General features: G+C 49.4%; 1 protein-coding gene across 1 annotated transcript in view; it reads left to right on the top strand.

Annotated features, from left to right (window-relative positions):
* The first annotated feature begins 2,429 nt into the window (after positions 1 to 2,429).
* SIGLEC1 (sialic acid binding Ig like lectin 1) overlaps positions 2,430 to 21,517 on the top strand; it is a 53,527-nt gene continuing 34,439 nt past the window's right edge. Inside the window, 4 exon segments of the mRNA XM_038400554.2 lie at positions 2,430 to 2,584; positions 17,544 to 17,625; positions 19,943 to 20,303; positions 20,525 to 20,847. Coding sequence (XP_038256482.1) covers positions 17,577 to 17,625; positions 19,943 to 20,303; positions 20,525 to 20,847 — 733 coding nt within the window. The 5' untranslated portion in view covers positions 2,430 to 2,584; positions 17,544 to 17,576.

Below are 21,517 nucleotides of genomic sequence, written 5' to 3'. Positions count from 1 at the left end.
AGAGCAACGTGACAGAGGAGAGATTGAACAGGACGATACTTTCTATCCAGTATCCCAGATCCAGGGGTGTGCCAGAGATTCCCTCAGATTATCAGGGATCACAAAATGCATCTATGACAGATATGGCAATTTCTTGCGATAGCCTGGAACGATAGTATTGATTGATGTTTATGTGTTATTGTGGGCTGGGGTTGTGTGTGACCTCTCTAAGGGGAAGAGGTGGGGAAAGATATGACCTGAGAGTTCAAAAGACTATTCTGCAAAGTATGGATTTTGAGGACAATAAGGAGTACGTGGATTTCCAAGGGAATTTCCGAGGGCGAAGTTAATGCTAATTCCTCTACTCCAGGTATGCGAAACCCCAGCCTATTGAAGCTACACTCTGAGGAGATGGTCATTGTCTGCAGATCACCTGTTACCGAAGGCCTGAGCTGTATGAAGAAACAGCTGATCCACCCAGTCTCTACCCTGGTTCTGGATCTAAGTCGGATGAATGGGGAAAACCCAGGTGTCGTTTGGAAAGGACTGATGCCTACTATAGCCATAGGCTGGGTTGGAGGTGAGCTTGGGGGAGCTTTCCTGGCATGCGTGTAGGTTCTTTTATTGTTTCCATAGGCTTTCTCTGCGATGGCTTTTACCTTAAGAATGAATGTGCTTGCTTAGAAGCCGGTGAGTTGTAACTTACAGTTGTGGGCGATACACGGATCATAACCCTCAAAGAGAAAAAGCACAGCCAGCAGTCTGGCTTGCTGGGGATATCACAGCATAAGGCAGGGAGATGTGCTATTTCAAAATCCGCGGTCAGGAGGGAGGGGAGACAAGGGACTCTATCCAAGAGAGGTGCCGGCTAGGAACTGGAAGCCTGAAGTGGGTGCCTTTGGTGAACAATGGAGAAGGAATACAGGTGCATCAAAGAGCAAGGAGAAACAACTGCCCCGGCCCTGGGAGAGAGACAGCACTGTACTATGGAGTGACCTGCCACCACCCCCACACCGGAAAGACCATAGATCCAGGGGATCAGCCCCCACAACCACCAAAGCATCTGACCCTATTCTGGGTGTGTCATGCTCATCTCTGACAGAGCCCAACACACGGAATCATCCCATAAGGTTAGAAGGGACCGCAAGGGTCATCTAGCCTAACCCCCATGTCTAGTTTGCCCTGCCAAAAAGGTCTCCTTGAATCGCAGTGACTGGGTGGATATTGAGCACTCTTCCCTTAGCCCCGAGTTAGTGCTTAGTATTTTCATGGTGCTGCAGCCGTGCCGAGAGATGGGACTGCACTCCCGAGTCATGTGGAAGGGCGTATAAACTGCATCTAAGTATGTATGATTTCAGAGTAGCAGCCGTGTTAGTCTGTATTCGCAAAAAGAAAAGGAGTACTTGTGGCACCTTAGAGACTAACAAAATTTATTAGAGCATAAAGCTTTCGTGAGCTACAGCTCACTTCATCGGATGCATTTGGTGGAAAAAACGAGGAGAGATTTATATACACACACACAGAGACATGAAACAATGGGTTTATCATACACACTGTAAGGAGAGCGATCACTTAAGATAAGCCATCACCAACAGCAGGGGGGGGGAAGGAGGAAAACCTTTCATGGTGACAAGCAAGGTAGGCTAATTCCAGCAGTAACAAGAATATCAGAGGAACAGTGGGGGGTGGGGTGGGAGGGAGAAATACCATGGGGAAATAGTTTTACTTTGTGTAATGACTCCTCCATTCCCAGTCTCTATTCAAGCCTAAGTTAATTGTATCCAGTTTGCAAATTAATTCCAATTCAGCAGTCTCTCGTTGGAGTCTGTTTTTGAAGCTTTTTTGTTGAAGTATAGCCACTCTTAGGTCTGTGATCGAGTGACCAGAGAGATTGAAGTGTTCTCCAACTGGTTTTTGAATGTATGATGGAATCTAAGGAGATGTATATTGTGTAATACAGCCACAACTGTGTCTAGGGAACACTGACAGAGACGAGAGATGGTCCAGTGGCTAGGGGAGGTTTCCTGTGTGACCTTTGGCAAATCACTTACTCCCTCTGTGCCTCAGTTTCCCATCTGTACAATGGGAGGAATAGCACTACCCTACCTCCCAGGGGGGTTGTGAGGATAAATCCGCTGAATTGTGTGGTGCTCAGATAGTGATGGGGTTCGTTAGGAAGACCAAGAATGGCATGTGTCACGTGGCCAGTTCACACGCTACCCCTCCAGTCTGGAAGCTGGAATGCCGATGCTCGATTGCCTCTGGGCATGGGGTGCCAGCCTGGAGCCATGCAAGCCCTGTTGGGCGCTTGCCAGGGCCGTCACACTGGTACTTCCCCCAGGACCACCCTGATCCCTGCATTAAAATAGTGCTAAATATGCAAAGGGTGAAAGAGCTGACGGCATCAGTCACTTCCCCAAACAGAGTCGTTACAAGCCCAGCAAGGGGAAGTGATGCTCTCCTGGATTCTTCTCCAGCCCTGGGATTAAATAGCTCTCCTGGAGTCAGTGCGGGCAGACGCCGTCTCCTAGGTCCAGGGCTCTAGTCCTCTGGCTGGGGATTTCATAAGGGAGCATCTCTCTCCTGGGGACCATTCCATGAGAAGGTAACATTTCCTGCTTCTCCAGGCCATGCCTGAGACCCCTGGCTGGGGGGATGGAGCATCCTGAGTGGCAAAGGCAGGGGACATACCTGGGTCTTGGGGCTGGACTCCTGGATAAAGGGGGTTTAAAATGCGACGTGGCCATCTTGCACAGGTTGGATGCCAACTGGTACCTAGCTGCCGGGGTAGATACATCGATTCCAGTACAATACAGATCCCTGAGCGGAGGGAATGGCATTCGCACCCGGGTGTGGTGCAGGCTCAGGTTTGGATCTGCTGGTGCAGAACTCAAACAAGATGTGGTTTCCACCACCCACCTGACACAAGATTGTGGTTAGATGATACAGGCCTCTGGAAAGGATGCGAGGAGTGGGGAAGGCTGAGGCAGACATCTGGGAAGGGTGAGCGACCCCACCCCTCACAGACACCTGCAGGACTACAGCACACTGGTGGCACCCAAGAAGGTTGGTGCGGAGCCCACAACCCCACCAGGGTGCGGCTCAGTGAAGATGGTGTTGGATGTAGCCAAGCGAATGGGAAGAGTCCGGTTACCTGTTGGCTTTGTACGGGGCAGGAAGTGGCTCACCTTTTGGGGAGCTTGTAGAGCAAATGACCCCAGACACAGGAGTAGAGCTTGGGGCAAGAGAATCAGCACCTTGGTGCCACCATCCCTAGAGCAGTGCGCATCCCCTGGCACCCTGACTACCTCTGCAGTCAGATAGGTCTATGTAACGGTGGGCAAACTTTTTGGCCTGAGGGCCACATCTGGGTGGGGAAATTGCATGCAGGACCATGAATGTAGGCCTAGGGCAGGGGTTGGGGTGCAGGAGGGGTGCAATAAGGCTCATGGAAGGGGGTTGGGGTGCAGGGTGCAGGAGGGGTTTGGGGTGCGGCGCCAGCCCGGCGCCGCTTATCTCAAGCGGCTCCAGGATGGGAGTGGTGCACAGCGGGGCTAAGGCAGGCTCCCTGCCTGCCCTGGCCCTGCGCCGCTCCTGGAAGCGGCCGGCACCATGTCCTGCGGCCCCTGAGGTGGATGGGGGTGGGGCAGAGGGCTCTGCATGCTGTCCTCGCCTGCGGCTACCTCTCCCGAAGCTCCCATTGGCCACAGTTCCCTGTTCCCAGCCAATGGGAGCTGTTGGGGGTGGTGCCTGCAGATGAGGGCAGCGCACAGAGCCCTCTGCCCCACCCCACTCCCCCAGGGGCTGCAGGGACGTGGTGCCAGCCACTTCCGACAGCAGCATGGGGCCAAGGCAGGCAGGGAGCCTGCCTTAGCCCCATTGTGCCATGGGGCTGGCAATCCCATGGGCCAGATTCAAAGCCCTGATGGGCTGGATCCAGCCCGCAGGCTGTAGTTTGCCCACCCCTGGGGCATCCTATGAGAGGCCCACTGGGCATCTTTGCCAGGACCACGGAGAGGAAGCGTCCCCAGATGGGGAAGGAAAGTGATAGGTTCTCCCCTGTCTAACTCAATACAGGATCCTGCCGAAAATCAGGCTCATTCTTCCTCCTTCTTGTTGCATTGTCAAGGGCACCACTTCACCAGCTGGACTGTGAGACCACACAGGATGATTGGACAAGAGGGAACTTGGTGAATTTAAAAGGCAATGAAACTGATTTACTGTAATCCACTGGGAGTTTCAGAGTAGCAGCCGTGTTAGTCTGTATTCGCAAAAAGAAAAGGAGGACTTGTGGCACCTTAGAGACTAACAAATTTATTTGAGCATAAGCTTTCGTGAGCTACAGCTCACTTCATCGGATGCATTTGGTGGAAATGCATTTTCCACCAAATGCATCCGATGAAGTGAGCTGTAGCTCACGAAAGCTTATGCTCAAATAAATTTGTTAGTCTCTAAGGTGCCACAAGTCCTCCTTTTCTTTTTGCCACTGGGGAGTGTATGTTACAGATGCCCCCCGTGCCAATAGCTAGAGGCAATGAATAACTGCACTGTCTTAGCCTTTAGCTCATGCTTTTTAGCTCTAGAGGTTCTGGGTTCAATGCCAGGAATGTCAGCTGAGAGGGCATCTGTCATCCAACTTCGATATGCAAGGTGTGACTAACCTGTGGGACTCCCTGCTGCAGGGATGGGCACTGGGCAATTTCCAAATGGCCTGACTATCTGCCATCTTTAGGAAGCCAGTCTTTGGGCTACTGTAGATATGGTTTGCACCTCCCTGCTGTTCTCCCCTGGGGAGCCCATTACTTGGTCAGGGGCAGAGAAAAGGGGAGCTGTTGCCAGAGGGTCTCAGCTCAGGGTCTAGTCTAGAGCCCATTGAGGGCATTGGGCCAGGGGGGTCTTTCCAATGACTTCGCTGCGCTTTGGATTATGTCCTCAGTGGGACCCAGGAGACCACTGGCTATTCATTGCCTCCTAAACCACAGGACAGCTTGGATACTGGCTGCTCCACCCACGACTGGCTCAGGTGTGGGGCTGAGAATCAGCAGCTCCCCCTCTCCTGAAGGAAGGGGCTGCCTGGAAGGGGCTCAGAAGTACTCACCTCCCGCAGGGCCACAGTGATGCATCACGGCAGACGTAGTCCAGTTGGGGAATCTGTCCCAGAGAGGCGAATGGGGAAGCGAGGCAGCTGAACTACGACCCCCAGGGTGCACTGCGACAGCATTTCCACATGGAGGCTTTTCAGGAGTCCAGTTTTTTTAGTTTTCCCTGGAAAGACGACATCCCCCTTCCCAGTCTGTTTAGTTGAAAACCCCAATTTTCCATCACATCGCAATTTTGACAGAATGTTTCCAACCAGCCTGCCTTCTTATTCTGTGCCCAGCCCTGTAGCAATGATCCCACACTAGAACGTGGTCAGATCACCAGGACTTTGCTGGTGAATGTGCCCTGTGACCTGTAATGGCCATGAGTGCTCAGGGAAACCAAGGTTTCACATCCCCTCCAACCACTGCATTTCCAGCACCATAGCAACTGCTAGCAGCGCTCTGAGCTGGCCACAGAGAAGAGCTCCACCATCAAATCCACAGCACCCTGCAGCAGCTGGGGACTCCTCATGGGTCTCTCATGAACTGGCTCTGGCCGAATTAGCCTGCCATGGCACCTGAACATCCAGCAGTTAGAGGAATGACGTTGCTGGTGGCTCAGCTGATGTTCATAGCCTGTGATTGCAGGACAATAACTGACTCCCGTGATCTTTCGGGGAGAAAAACCATTGAGTCTGAGGAGCTGCTGAGTTCCTGGGGGTTGGAGAGAACAGGACAGGTCTGAAGGGATCGAGACCTGAACAACAGCATTTCCTTAGAGCAGGAGAGCCCTAGTCTCAGGGAAGGTTTTAATTGCAGTGAGATGGGTCTCAGTAGTAACAAATAGGGCTCGGACCTGTGGGTTTGCATTGGGCCAACCTCTATTATATCACAGCAGCTCCGAGAGACCCTAACCAAGATCATTGTGCTAGGCGCTACACAGATACAAAGTGAGAGACAGTCCCTGCCCCAAAGAGCTCATAATCTAAGGCTGTGCAGTCTAGTGGACAGAGTACTGGCTTGGGACTCAGGAGACCAGGGTTCTATTGCTGGTCTGCTGGGTGACCTCAGGCAAGTCAGTACCTCAGTTTCCCCATCTGTAAAATGGGAATACTGACACTGACCTCCTTTGTAAAGCACCTTTAGAGCTTTGGATGAAAAGTGCTATAGAAGCGCTAGGTATTAACATCATCAAATAAAACTAAAGACAGGAAAGGAAGCAGCAGTCAAGGAAATTATCCAGGGTCACACAGAATGTTATTGGCAGAACTAGGAGTAGCACCCAGGTCTCCCTCATCTCAGACTAATGCCCTATCCCCTGGACCACAACAGCCAGTGACACTAGAGATGGGTCAGAACCAGAACCCCAAGTTGAAGCACCCCAAAACCTTGGGGATGTTCAAACCCACATCCAGATCTGAATGTCACAAATGGCTCCTCTCACTACATGCAGGCCTGGGGTGTGTCTCAGAAACCTGACCCAGGATCCATCACTTCATAGAGCAAACCAGAGAAAACAAAACTGTGAAACCAGGGAAGGAGCACAGGAGAAACGAAACTTAGTGGGGAAGCGTGTGTGGAAAAGTGACCCCAGGAAACAGATGGGACATTGCGGAGAGACACAGTGACATTCATTTCCTTCTCGTCCCTGCAGGCTTGCAGTCACCAGAGTTGAGCAATTATTTTAGGCTCTAGGCACACCATCAACCTGTTTTAGTTCTGTAATTTGCTGGATATCTTTGGAGCCAAGTTGGGACAAACATGTACAGCCCTGGGACCTCAGTATGCTGTTCCCAGTGGGACGCCAGGTGCTGGAGGGCATCTTCCATTGAGGTTGCTATAGATCCAGGACATGGTGGACCATTTTCTAGATGGGAGCCCCAGGAGAACAAGGTGATAATGGGAATGGGCCCCTCCAGACCCAAGAACTGCAAGTTGGCATACTAGAGAGAGCTGGGAAATGCAGACACTGTTGCAAAACAATTGTGAAATTTGTTGCAAAAGTGTTCATCAACATTTCACATTTTTAGAAATGTTTGGCCTGCCAAAATAATAAATAAATAATAATAAAATTAAAACCATGAAACTTTTCCAGAAAAAAAAAAAAGTGTGAAAATTGGTAACATTTTTGACCAGCTGCATTTTTCAAGCCCCGGGTGAAAGTGTGCGTTCTTGTTCCCAGCAAGCAGCTAGCCTGCACAACAGATAAAAGCCTGCTCCAGCAGCTTCAGGCCTTCACTGATGATCTCAGGGTCCGTCTTTGCTAGGGTCCCAGAGTGGAGGGTATTAGATGGTAGCTGCTAAAAGATGCCCACAGAGGGCCATTTGGAGCATGAATAATCTATTTCAGAGTAGCAGCCGTGTTAGTTTGTATTCGCAAAAAAGAAAAGGAGTCCTTGTGGCACCTTAGAGACTATCAAATTTATTTGAGCATAAGCTTTCGTGAGCTACGGTTCACTTCATTGGATGCATTCGGTGGAAAATACAGTGGGGAGATTTATATACACACACACAGAGAACATGAAACAATGGGTTTTATCATACACACTGTAAGGAGAGTGATCACTAAAGATGAGCTATTACCAGCAGGTAGGGAGGGTGGGGAAGGAAGAAAACCTTTTGTGGTGATAATCAAGATGGGCCATTTCCAGCAGTTAACAAGAACATCTGAGGAACAGTGGGGGGTGGGGTGGGGTGAGAAATAACATGGGGAAATAGTTTTACTTTATGTAATGACTCATCCACTCCCAGTCTATTTAAGCTTAAGTTAATTGTATCCAGTTTGCAAATCAATTCCAATTCATCAGTCTCTCGTTGGAGTCTGTTTTTGAAGTTTTTTGTTGAAGGATAGCCACTCTCAGGTCTGTAATTGTGTGACCGGAGAGATTGAAGTGTTCTCTGACTGGTTTTTGAATGTTATAATTCTTGACGTCCAATTTGTGTCCATTTATTCTTTTACATAGAGACTGTCCAGTTTGACCAATGTACATGGCGGAGGGGCATTGCTGGCACACGATGGCAAATATCATATTGGCAGATGTGCAGGTGAACGAGCCTCTGATAGTGTGGCTGATGTGATTAGGCCCTATGATGGTATCCCTGAATAGATATGTGGACAGAGTTGGCAACGGGCTTTGTTGCAAGGATAGGTTCCTGGGTTAGTGGTTCTGTTGTGTGGTGTGTGGTTGCTGGTGAGTATTTGCTTCAGATTGGGGGGCTGTCTGTAAGCAAGGACTGGCCTGTCTCCCAAGATCTGTGAGAGTGATGGGTCGTCCTTCAGGATAGGTTGTAGATCCTTGATGGTGCGTTGATCCTTGATGAGGCATTGGCACCCTGACAGCAGGATTGTCTGGCTATGTAGACTCCCTCCTCAGGCCCTATGCTACCAGCACTCCCAGCTATCTTTGAGACACCACTGACTTCCTGAGGAAACTACAATCCATAGGTGATCTTCCTAAAAACACCATCCTAGCCACTATGGATGTAGAAGCCTCTACACCAACATTCCACATAAAGATGGACTCCAAGCCATCAGGAACAGTATCCCCGATAATGTCACGGCTAACCTGGTGGCTGAACTTTGTGACTTTGTCCTCATCCATAACTGTTTCACATTTGGTGACAATGTATACCTTCAAATCAGCGGCACTGCGATGGGTACCCGCGTGGCCCCACAGTATGCCAACATTTTCATGACTGACTTAGAACAACGCTTCCTCAGCTCTCGTCCCCTAATGCCCCTACTCTACTTGCGCTACATTGATGACATCTTCATCATCTGGACCCATGGAAAAGAAGCCCTTGAGGAATTCCACCATGATTTCAACAATTTCCATCCTACCATCAACCTTAGCCTGGACCAGTCCACACAACAGATCCACTTCCTGGACACTATGGTGCTAATAATCGATGGTCACATAAACACCACCCTATATTGGAAACCTACTGACCGCTATTCCTACCTACATGCCTCTAGCTTTCATCCAGATCACACCACACGATCCATTGTCTACAGCCAAGCTCTCCGATATAACCGCATTTGTTCCAACCCCTCAGACAGAGACAAACACCTACAAGATCTCTATCATGCATTCTAACAACTACAATACCCACCTGCTGAAGTGAAGAAACAGATTGACAGAGCCAGAAGAGTACCCAGAAGTCCCGGATGACTGGAAAAAGGCTAATGTAGTGCCCATCTTTAAAAAAGGGAAGAAGGAGGATCCTGGGAACTACAGGCCGGTCAGCCTCACCTCAGTCCCTGGAAAAATCATGGAGCAGGTCCTCAAAGAATCAATCCTGAAGCACTTAGAGGAGAGGAAAGTGATCAGGAACAGTCAGCCTGGATTCACCAAGGGAAGGTCATGCCTGACTAATCTAATCGCCTTTTATGATGAGATTACTGGTTCTGTGGATGAAGGGAAAGCAGTGGATGTATTGTTTCTTGACTTTAGCAAAGCTTTTGACACGGTCTCCCACAGCATTCTTGTCAGCAAGTTAAGGAAGTATGGGCTGGATGAATGCACTATAAGGTGGGTAGAAAGCTGGCTAGATTGTCGGGCTCAACGGGTAGTGATCAATGGCTCCATGTCTAGTTGGCAGCCGGTGTCAAGTGGAGTGCCCCAGGGGTCGGTCCTGGGGCCCGTTTTGTTCAATATCTTCATAAATGATCTGGAGGATGGTGTGGATTGCACTCTCAGCAAATTTGCGGATGATACTAAACTGGGAGGATGGTATACGCTGGAGGGGAGGGATAGGATACAGAAGGACCTAGACAAATTGGAGGATTGGGCCAAAAGAAATCTAATGAGGTTCAATAAGGATAAATGCAGGGTCCTGCACTTAGGATGGAAATCCAATGCACCGCTACAGACTAGGGACCGAATGGCTCGGCAGCAGTTCTGCGGAAAAGGACCTAGGGGTGACAGTGGACGAGAAGCTGGATATGAGTCAGCAGTGTGCCCTTGTTGCCAAGAAGGGCACTTGGCATTTTGGGATGTATAAGTAGGGGCATAGCGAGCAGATCGAGGGATGTGATCGTTCCCCTCTATTCGACACTGGTGAGGCCTCATCTGGAGTACTGTGTCCAGTTTTGGGCCCCACACTACAGGAAGGATGTGGATAAATTGGAAAGAGTACAGCGAAGGGCAACAAAAATGATTAGGGTCTAGAGCACATGACTTATGAGGAAGGCTGAGGGAGCTGGGATTGTTTAGTCTGCAGAAGAGAAGAGGGGGGGATTTGATAGCTGCTTTCAACTACCTGAAAGGGGGTTTCAAAGAGGATGGCTCTAGACTGTTCTCAATGGTAGCAGATGACAGAACGAGGAGTAATGGTCTCAAGTTGCAATGGGGGGGTTTAGATTGGATATTAGGAAAAACTTTTCACTAAGAGGGGTGAAACACTGGAATGCGTTACCTAGGAGGTGGTAGAATCTCCTTCCTTAGAGGTTTTTAAGGTCAGGCTTGACAAAGCCCTAGCTGGGATGATTTAACTGGGACTTGGTCCTGCTTTGAGCAGGGGGTTGGACTAGATGACCTTCTGGGGTCCCTTCCAACCCTGATATTCTATGATTCTATGATTCTAAGTCACCTACTACAGGACAGGCCCAACAAAGAAAATAACAGAACGCCACTAGCCATCACCTTCAGCCCCCAACTAAAACCTCACCAACGCATCGTCAAGGATCTACAACCTATCCTGAAGGACCCATCACTCTCACAGATCTTGGGAGACAGGCCAGTCCTTACTTACAGACAGCCCCCCAACCTGAAGCAAATACTCACCAGCAACCACACACCACACAACAGAACCACTAACCCAGGAACCTATCCTTGCAACAAAGCCCGTTGCCAACTCTGTCCACATATCTATTCAGGGGATACCATCATAGGGCCTAATCACATCAGCCACACTATCAGAGGCTCGTTCACCTGCGTATCTACCAATGTGATATATGCCATCATGTGCCAGCAATGCCCTCTGCCATGTACATTGGTCAAACTGGACAGTCTCTACGTAAAAAAATGAATGGACACAAATCAGACGTCAAGATTATAACATTCAAAAACCAGTCGGAGAACACTTCAATCTCTCCGGTCACACGATTACAGACCTGAGGGTGGCTATCCTTCAACAAAAAACTTCAAAACCAGACTCCAACGAGAGACTGCTGAATTGGAATTGATTTGCAAACTGGATACAATTAACTTAGGCTTGAATAGAGACTGGGAATGGATGAGTCATTACACAAAGTAAAACTATTTCCCCATGGTATTTCTCCCCCCACCCCACCCCCACTGTTCCTCAGACATTCTTGTTAACTGCTGGAAATGGCCCACCTTGATTATCACCACAAAAGGTTTTCCTTCTCCCCGCCCCCCTTCCTGCTGGTAATAGCTCATCTTAAGGGATCACTCTCCTTACAGTGTGTATGATAAAACCCATTGTTTCATGTTCTCTGTGTGTGTGTATATAATCTCCCCTCTGTATTTTCCACCAAATGCATCCGATGAAGTGAGCTGTAGCTCACGAAAGCTTATGCTCAAATAAATTTGTTAGTCTCTAAGGTGCCACAAGTACTCCTTTTCTTTTTTATGAATAATCTAGCTACAGGACTGATGCTGCTTCCATTACCATAGCATCTGAACATCTCATCTCCTTTCTGTATCTATCATAGAATATCAGGATTGGAAGGGACCTCAGGATGTCATCTAGTCCAACCTCCTGCTCAAAGCAGGACCAATCCCCAACTAAATCATCCCAGCCAGGGCTTTCTCAAGCCTGACCTTAAAAGCCTCAAAGGAAGGAGATTCCGCCACCTCTCTAGGTAACGCATTCCAGTGTTTCACCACCCTCCTAGTAAAATTTTTTTTCCTAATATCCAACCTAAACCTCCCCCACTGCAACTTGAGACCATTACTCCTCATTCTGTAATCTGCTACCACTGAGAACAGTCTAGATCCATCCTCTTTGGAACCCACTTTCAGGGAGTTGAAAGCAGCTATCAAATCCCCCCTCATTCTTCTCTTCCACAGACTAAACAATCCCAGTTCTCTCAGACTCTCCTCAGAAGTCATGTGTTCCAGTCCCCTAATCATTTTTGTTGCCGTCCGCTGGACGTTTTCCAATTTTTTCACATCCTTCTTGTAGTGTGGGGCCCAAAACTGGACACAGTACTCCAGATGAGGCCTCACCAATGTCGAATAGAGGGGAACGATCACATCCCTCGATCTGCTGGCAATGCCCCTACTTATACATCCCAAAATGCCATTAACCTTCTTGGCAACAAGGGCACACTGTTGACTCATCTCCAGCTTCTTGTCCACTGTAACCCCCAAGTCCTTTTCTGCAGAACTGCTGCCTAGCCACTCGGTCTCTAGTCTGTAGCGGTGCATGGGATTCTTCCGTCCTAAGTGCAGGACTCTGCACTTGTCCTTGTTGAACCTCATCAGATTTCTTTTGGCTCAATCCCCTAATTTGTCTAGGGCCCTCTGTATCCTATCCCTACCCTCCAGCGTATCTACCTCTCCTCCCAGTTTAGTGTCATCTGCAAACTTGCTGAGGGTGCAACCCACACCATCCTCCAGATCATTAATGAATATGGAACAAAACCAGCCCGAGGACTGACCCCTGGGGACTCCACTTGATACCGGCTGCCAACTAGACATGGAGCCGTTGATTACTACCCGTTGAGCCCGACAATCTAGCCAACTTTCTATCCACCTTATAGTCCATTCATCCAGCCCATACTTCTTTAACTTGCTGGCAAGAATACTGTGGGAGACCGTGTCAAAAGCTTTGCTAAAGTCAAGGAACAACACGTCCACTGCTTTCCGCTCATCCACAGAGCCAGTTATCTCGTCATAGAAGGCAATTAGATTAGTCAGGCATGACTTGCCCTTGGTGAATCCATGCTGACTGTTCCTGTTCACTTTCCTCTCCTCTAAGTGCTTCAGAATTGATTCCTTGAGGACCTGCTCCATGATTTTTCCAGGGACTGAGATGAGGCTGACTGGCCTGTAGTTCCCAGGATCTTCCTCCTTCCCTTTTTTAAAGATGGGCATTACATTAGCCTTTTCCAGTCATCCGGGACCTCCCCCAATTGCCATGAGTTTTCAAAGATAATGGCCAATGGCTCTGCAATCACATCCGCCAGCTCCTTTAGCACTCTTGGATGCAGTAAGTCCGGCCCCATGGACTTGTGCTCGTCCAGCTTTTCTAAATAGTCCTGAACCACTTCTTTCTTTACAGAGGGCTGGTCACCTCCTCCCCATGCTGTGCTGCCCAGTGCAGCAGTCTGGGAGCTGACCTTGTTCGTGAAGACAGAGGCACAAAAAGCATTGAGTACATTCGCTTTTTCCACATCCTCTGTCACTAGGTTGCCTCCCTCATTCAGTAAGGGGCCCACACTTTCCTTGGCTTTCTTCTTGTTGCTAACATACCTGAAAAAACCCTTCTTGTTACTCTTAACATCTCTTGCTAGCTGCAACTCCAGGTGTGATTTGTCCTTCCTGATTTCACTCCTGCATGCCTGAGCAATATTTTTTTACTCTTCCCTGGTCCTTTGTCCAATCTTCCACTTCTTGTAAGCTTCTTTTTTGTGTTTAAGATCAGCAAGGATTTCACTGTTAAACCAAGCTGGTCGCCTGACATATTTACTATTCTTTTTACACATTGGGATGGTTTGTCCCTGTAACCTCAATAAGGATTTTTAAAATACAGCCAGCTCTCCTGGACTCCTTTCCCCCTCATGTTATTCTCCCAGGGGATCCTGCCCATCAGTTCCCTGAGGGAACCCCACAACACAGGAAACGGGTGGCAAAGCAGGGACTTGAACCGAGCTGTCCCGTGTCAGACTAGCTCAGCTAACTGCTAGAACATCCTTCCCCATAACAACATCTGGGTCCTGCCTCAGCACAAGGGGCTGGACTAGACCTCTCTAGCAGACATGTTACATCCGCGGGGGGGGGGGGGAGGAATGCAGAAATTGGGCTTGCTTTTGGCTTAATTGGCTTGTGAGTTGCTTGTTTTTAGCTTGTAGCCTGTTGGGCTTGTAGGTTTTTTTTTGGATTGGCTCCCGGCAAGCAGGGGCAAGGGTGGGGAGAGAGTCCGGGGTGCACAGTGGTCCCAGACTGCACACCGGGGCAAAATCTAGTCACAGAGTGTTGGGGTTCTTAGGGATTGGCTTGTTTTGAAATGGGATTAGCTTGATTTTTGGCATATTGTGAAAGTCAGGTGCTTATTTACCGCATGAAAGTTGGCAACTGTGCTCTCTAGGGCCCTTCAACCCCTACATTTCTATAAAAGAAAAGGAGTACTTGTGGCACCTTAGAGACTAACAAATTTATTAGAGCATAAGCTTTCGTGAGCTACAGCTCACTTCATCGGAAAGCTTATGCTCTAATAAATTTGTTAGTCTCTAAGGTGCCACAAGTACTCCTTTTCTTTTTGCGAATACAGACTAACACGGCTGCTACTCTGAAACCTACATTTCTATAGTTAGGCTACAAACCAAGGAGTAATACAACTGGTGCTATTCTTCTTGCATGCACTAGGTGGAGATCTTTTGACAGAGTAACTATATACACTGATCTCATAGTAGCAGCCGAGTTAGTCTGTATTCGCAAAAAGAAAAGCAGTACTTGTGGCACCTTAGAGACTAACAAATTTATTAGAGCATAAGCTTTCGTGAGCTACAGCTCACTTCATCGGATGCATCCGATGAAGTGAGCTGTAGCTCACGAAAGCTTATGCTCTAATAAATTTGTTAGTCTCTAAGGTGCCACAAGTACTGCTTTTCTATATACACCGATGAAGTGAGCTGTAGCTCACGAAAGCTTATGCTCTAATAAATTTGTTAGTCTCCAAGGTGCCACAAGTACTCCTTTTCTTTTTGCAAATACAGACTAACACGGCTGCTACTCTGAAATCTATATACACCAGTGATGAACATTACCTAAAGGGGCCTACGTAGTCTGAATTCACTGATTCGTTTACTAGAGTGCTCTTCATATTTAAACAGTATGATGGGGAAATATTTAGTGTATTATTCTGTATCTATTATTCTCACAGCAAATACATTAATAACTTCGCGCACATTAATAACTTCATTGGTTAATAACATAGTAAAAGCATCCTGATTGGTTAATAACTTTGATTGGTTACTAATTAAAATCATACAGTGTTTTAATATCACATACTGCAAAGAGCCACAGGAGAAACATTGAAGAGCCTCAGTCTGAGAGTCACGGATATACAACCTCCCCGATACTACCTTTTTATACACTGGGCTCCTGCCACAGACATTTGCTCCAGGGCATGGTTCCTGCCTAGAAGGGCTTACAAGCTGGGGATCCCCTCCCCACAGCGTTTGTAACAGGAGAGGGCCAGTAGATGAGCCCCTCACCTTCTGCCTATGCTATGGTTTCATCGAGCTTATGCTGAACGTCCATCAGATCAAAACCGGGCACTGTGGGGAAAATTTTGCTCAGGTGTCACCAGTGAGATGGTGGAATAACTCCACTGACTCCAACAGGGTACTCCAGATTGACACTGGATTGACACTGGGGGCTGGGTCTCTTCTCACCCACTAGGAGGCTGCTATTCAAGTCTCTCTGAGGTGGGAGAGACTGTGCCTATCGTCTGTCCAAACTCTGCGTCCTTCCAAACTCTCAGGCTTCTCTTCACTCACAGAGGGGTTATGTCAGGTTGACTAAACCTCTTATCTCCACAAAGGGCCCAAGGGCACAGAGGGAGTAAGTGATTTGCCAAAGGTCACACAGGAAACCTCCCTTAGCCACTGGACCATCCCTCGTCTCGGTCAGTGGCCCCTAGACACGGTTGTGGCTGTATTACACAAATATACATCTCCTTAGATTCCATCATACGCACTTAGATGCAGTTTATACCCCCTTCCACTTGACTTCGGGAGTGCTGTCCCATCTCTCGGCACGGCTGCAGCACCATGAGAATACTAAGCACTAACTCGGGGCTAAGGGAAGAGTGCTGCACTTCAGGGCAGTTTGGGGGCGGATGCTCATTTAATCAGCCTGGAGAGGATACTACACGTGGCCAAACCAAAATCGTGGAGCTGAGCTACAGGGAAATTTGGATCCATATCTTGGATCCCCTGTCATTGCAATCGGCACCAAAACTCCAGATCTGAAAGCCTCCAAATAGGGGGCCCAATGTGAACGCTGTGGCTTGCGCCCAGCTCAGGGACATCCCATGACCCTCTGCTACCAAACACCATGTGACAAACTCTCTGCATTGCCCCATCAAGCCATTGGGTAGGTCTGAGCTGGGCTCACCTGGCATGGTGTCTGGACCCAAGTGCCCTTGCTCCCAAGCAGAAGATGCAGAGAGATGACAGCTGGAAGAGCCAGAAATGCATTTACACTTGTACACAGGCATGCCCAGTGCCCATGCACTTTGCAGACGATATTTGGAGCCCAGTCTTGCCAAGATGGCTTGCAAATTTTCCTGTTAATCTGGGAGTTTTTAATCTCAGCTTTGGGCTTCCTTCCTTTCCCCACAATCAGCTGTAGGTTACAACATTGTGAAGAATTTGAAGAGATGTCTGACTTTTTTGGGACTGGGAAGAGCTGCCAGCAGCCTTCTTATCCCCTCCCCTTCCAAAAAAATAGAAAGATCTAAATATTCCCTGTTTCTGAGTCTATGGGGGCAGGACATGGTCCCACAGCTGGAGTCCTCAACCCAGAGACATCAGAACTTCCAAACAAGCCAAGCAGAATGGTAGTTTTGTCTAAGGTCTCTCATTGGCCGCCCAGAACAAGTGGGCTATCCAAACAAGAGTGGATCATCTCCAACCAGCATGTAAATGATAGATGGGGTCTCCAACCAACATCCTCTGTGGAGGAGTCTGATTTAACAATGCTATGGAGCGAGGCTATGCTCATCCCAATGTCTCATGCCCCTGTCCCTGGACCATGGGGATGCCAGGTACATGTTTTTGCAGCAGCAGCCACGTCATTGTACAGAATAGGGTGCAGATTCCGGTAGCTGCACCAGTGTGAATCCGGAGTAACACCAATAACCGTGGGTTTATTCCACCATGACACTGGTTCAGTTGAGAGTGAAATTTATCCCACAGCAGTCAAAAGCTGTTTTCATCTGATGGACGCTCAGTATAATCTAGGTGAGATGAGTGGGGTCCTGGCCTGATGCCTAGCGGGTAGATGAGCACCAGTCTGAGCAGAAGGGCCAAGGACTCGCTAGACCATGGAGACTGCACTCCTCTTCCACCCTGGCTCAGTGCAGCACATTGGAAGGTCAATACAGAGAAAGCCTGCTCTACCACTAACCACAGATTTGAGGCAGGAGGAGTAAACAGAGGCCTTTAGTCTGCAGGGCCTTGACTCAGCTCCTTTTGCCAGCACAGCTTCCTTTTCCAAACACTTATTATAAAGACTAACCATCCTGTGAGAGCTTATTGCATGATCCTCTTTTCTGTTCCACCAGGATCTTCCATAACATTATCCAGCAAGAGTGGTCATGGCCTTCTTATTTCAGCTTATCTTCCTGGCCGGTCATGCCCAGCAAGGTACAGTGCCATGTTTAACCCAAATAAATAAATAAATAATAATCAATGGTGTTCTGTTAGCTTCTGCCTGCATGCAGCACTCCCTCCGCTGCCTCCAGCATGGCAAAGGGTTTGTACCATTAGAAAAGGGATAGAGAATAAGACAGAAATATCACAATGCCAGTATAGAAATCCATGGTACGCCCACACCTTGAATACTGCATGCAGTTCTGATCATCCCATCTAAAAAAACAAAAACTATATTAGAATTGGAAAAGGTTCAGAGAAGGGAACAAAAATGATGAGGGGAATGGTACAGCTTCTGTATGAGGAGAGATTCAAAAGACTGAGGTCTCTACAATCATGACTGCTGTGGAGAAAAAGTGTTTTCTCCTTCACATAAAACAAGAACCAGGGGTCACCCAATGCAGCTAATAGGCAGTAGGTTTAAAACAAACAAAAGGAAGTATTTCTTCACACAACGCACAGTCAACCTGTGGAACTCATTGCCAGGGGATGTTGTGAAGCAGGGGTCAGAAAAGAATCAGATAAGCTCATGGAGGATGGGTCCATCAATGGCTATTAGCCAAGATGGGCAGGGATTCAACCCATGCTCCAGGCTTCACTAGCCTCGGTTTGCCAGAGGCTGGGAATGGGTGACAGGGGATGGATGGATCACTTGATTCCCTGTTCTGTTTATTCCCTCTGAATACCTGGCATTGGCCACTGTTGGCAGACAGGAGACTGGGCTAGATGGACCATTGGTCTGACCCAGGTTATGTTCTTACTCAGAGCCTGGAGAATTCTCTCTCCTAGGTTCAGGAACAATCTCTAACCGACCCCTGTATAGTTTCCCAGGGCAGTGCACACTCCTGTTTTACACCAGTAGGAGTGGGAGTAGGATCAGACACTGGGCATTTACTGGTCCTAAGGCACATTACAAAAGCCATTTAACCAATCCCTTGGCAGCAGGTGGCATTACTTATTTGTATTTCAGTTATGGCTCTGACCCTGAACACAGGCAGTGCATCATTATCCCCATTTTACATGCAGGTAAACTGAGGCACTAAGAGACAGCAGCCCAAATTTCCCGCATGGCCCCCTATTTTGGATGCCCTGCTTGAGGGCCCAATTTACAGAGGTGACATGCACCAGCTGCTCGCAATAGGACAAATTCGGCTTTGGGATGACTCCACCAACTTGAATGGAGTTATCCCAGAGATCAGTTGGGTTCATTGACTTAATAGGAATTGAATAATACACTATCAGGGTTGGAAGGGACCTCAGGAGCTCATCTAGTCCAATCCCCTGCTCAGAGCAGGACTGTAGCCAGGCGCAGACTCATGGGTGGCACCTCCTGCTGGTCCTCTCAGGGAATTAGCATTCCAGCCTCAGGAGTGCCCTCTTTAGGCCGGTGTCTTGCCTTGCTGCTGGCTTCCGTGTCCCTCCCAGGACCCTGGTGCCCCTTTCACTGGGTGCTGCCCCGTGGCGGTACCCCACAGCTCTAGGTCTCCCCCTCCCACTATCCCCACCTCGCTTCAGTCGTAGGCTGCTGCCAGTCACCAGCTAGCCCCCAAGCCATGGGGCAGACTGCAGTATGAGCCATTCGTCACAGGCAAGGGTGGATTTGGACCTGCTGCCTCCCCGTGGCTGCCCCTGCAATCCCCGAACCTAATAGGCCTTCCCAAGCTCACACCCCGGGGCTTTCCTAGGCCAGAGCTCCCCAGCTCCCTTGGCCGCTCCCCATCCCTGCTCCAAACTAGGTCCTCTATTCAGGTCGGTCAGAGAGAGAAGACTCTTCTGCTACCTGCTTCTCTGGCTTTTATAAGGCCCTCTGGGTCTGCTCGGGGCATGGCCCCCAGTTGCAGCTGCTCTGCCAATCAGCCCAGCTCTTCCCCTGCCCCAGCCCTCTCCCAGGGCTATTTTAAACCCCTGGGCCCGAGCAGGTGTCCACCCTGCTACAAGGACCAATCCCCAATTTTTGCCCCAGATCCCTAAATGACCCCATCAAGGATTGAACTCACAATCCTGGGTTTATCAATCCTCAAACCACTGAGCTATCCCTCCCTGCTGCATGTGATTGGCACTTTTGAAAATCTGGGCCTAAGTGAGGATGTTCAAGCCCCTTCCCCCGCCCCCCGCCTCCACACCCCCTCCTCCCAGATCAGTAGCAAGGCCAGAATGGATGAGATCTCTGCCCAGGAGCCAGGCCCTGCTGGCTGGCGGAAAGGACAGGAGAGAAGCATGTTGCTGATGGAGTCAGCAGATTAGCTCTGTCCTGACTGAAGTTTCTGCTTGTGCCTTGCTCCCTCTGTCTGTTCCCCTCTGTCTAATACAGCCTTTGGCTCGTGGGGCGTCACCTACCCCCAAAGCCTGCACAGTGTAAAGGACTCCTGCATCCTGATACCCTGCACCTTCAGCTACCCCAGCACAGTGATCCCCATGGACGGCATTGTGGCCATCTGGTACAAGGATTACCAAAGCCAGAGCACCATTATCTACCACTCTGCCACTCCCAGCGAGGTCGACAGCAGGTTTCAGGGCCGTACCGAGATGCTGGGCGACCTGGCCCTGCACAACTGCACCCTGCTGCTGAGGGGTGTGAGGATTGAAGACAGGGGCAAGTACAACTTCAGGTTCGAGATCAATCAGGGTGACAAGTGGTCAGACCTGCTTGGGGTGACGCTGACTGTTTACCGGTGAGTATGGAGACGAGCTAGCCAGAGTGTGTAAAAGCACAACTACTCCACTGTGTGTCATGGGCCCTGTACTGCTGCCAGCCATGGGCGAGTCTCCTGTAGCTCAAGTGCTTGTGAAGCAGCTGAGTTCTATCCCCACTGCTGCCATGAATGTCCAAGGGTACAGCACTTTGATGGAGGAATAAACTGAAATCGCTATTATCCCATCGCAGATTCCCCAGAATATCCCTGTTCTTTCCATCCCTAGATGCCCCCAACAGCCCGGCCATTGCTGCTCCGGAAGATCTAACGGAGGGTGTGAGAGGGAACTTCACCTGCTCCAGCCCATACGTCTGCCCATACGATAGCATCGCTCTGCAGTGGAGGGGCTACAATGCAGTGGTCTCAACCGTGGCTGGGGCAGTGCAACTGGACACTGCCGGAGTGCTCAACCAGCAGACCCTCATTACCTCCTTGTCATGGCAGGACCACTCCAAAAAACTGTTCTGTGATGTATCTGTTGGCGCTAAGCAGGCAACCGGGGAAATCGCTCTGTGGGTGAAACGTGAGTAGTGCTGCTTTTCAAACACTGGCCTTGCTGAATGGAGCGAGGACCAGCAGCTACAGCCTCTATTTCTGCATTGTCCAAGTCACGTCTTTCCAGCCCACAATACTTCCAGTTCTGCCATGTGATCTGACACCCGGCCAGAAATTCATGGCCAGATTCCAACGGACATCTGGCTTCCCTAAATTCTCTTCTGTGATTTCCACTGAACAAAGACTTCTTCTCGCCTTGCAGCCCTAACCTGCTCTGTGGCATTGCTGGGTGCTGCTTCAGCAGCTGCCCTGTTCCACCCCAGAGGCAGCTGCATTCCTGTGCGGGAGTGAATTGGGTCTTGTGTTTTATAGAGCCACGCTTGGGGAAAAAGCTCCTCTGGCTGATTTGATGGTGGGTGCAATTACTTGTGGATGCAAGTGAGAGGATGCAGAGGTCTGACTACCTGCTGTCGCTGGCAGAGCGCGGGAGTAGAAGGGAGGCTGGGGAGCCCGGTGAATATCATTTGTAAAGCTCTCTGGGAAGAGAGGGGCTGTACACACACAGAACACGATGCCCCTTAGAAACAGTCTGTGGCCCTCACCCTGGAGCTTTCGTAACAACTGTGCCAACATTGGCAGACTCGGGGGCCTAAAGCAAGGTGCCTGAAACAGCCACCTGGCCACGCTGGTAAAAATGG

This window comes from Dermochelys coriacea, chromosome 4, assembly GCF_009764565.3.
Source record: "Dermochelys coriacea isolate rDerCor1 chromosome 4, rDerCor1.pri.v4, whole genome shotgun sequence".
Classification (NCBI taxonomy): Eukaryota; Metazoa; Chordata; order Testudines; family Dermochelyidae; genus Dermochelys; species Dermochelys coriacea.
The sequence above is the reverse complement of the archived record's forward strand: the minus strand, read 5'-3'. Positions and strand labels throughout refer to the sequence as shown.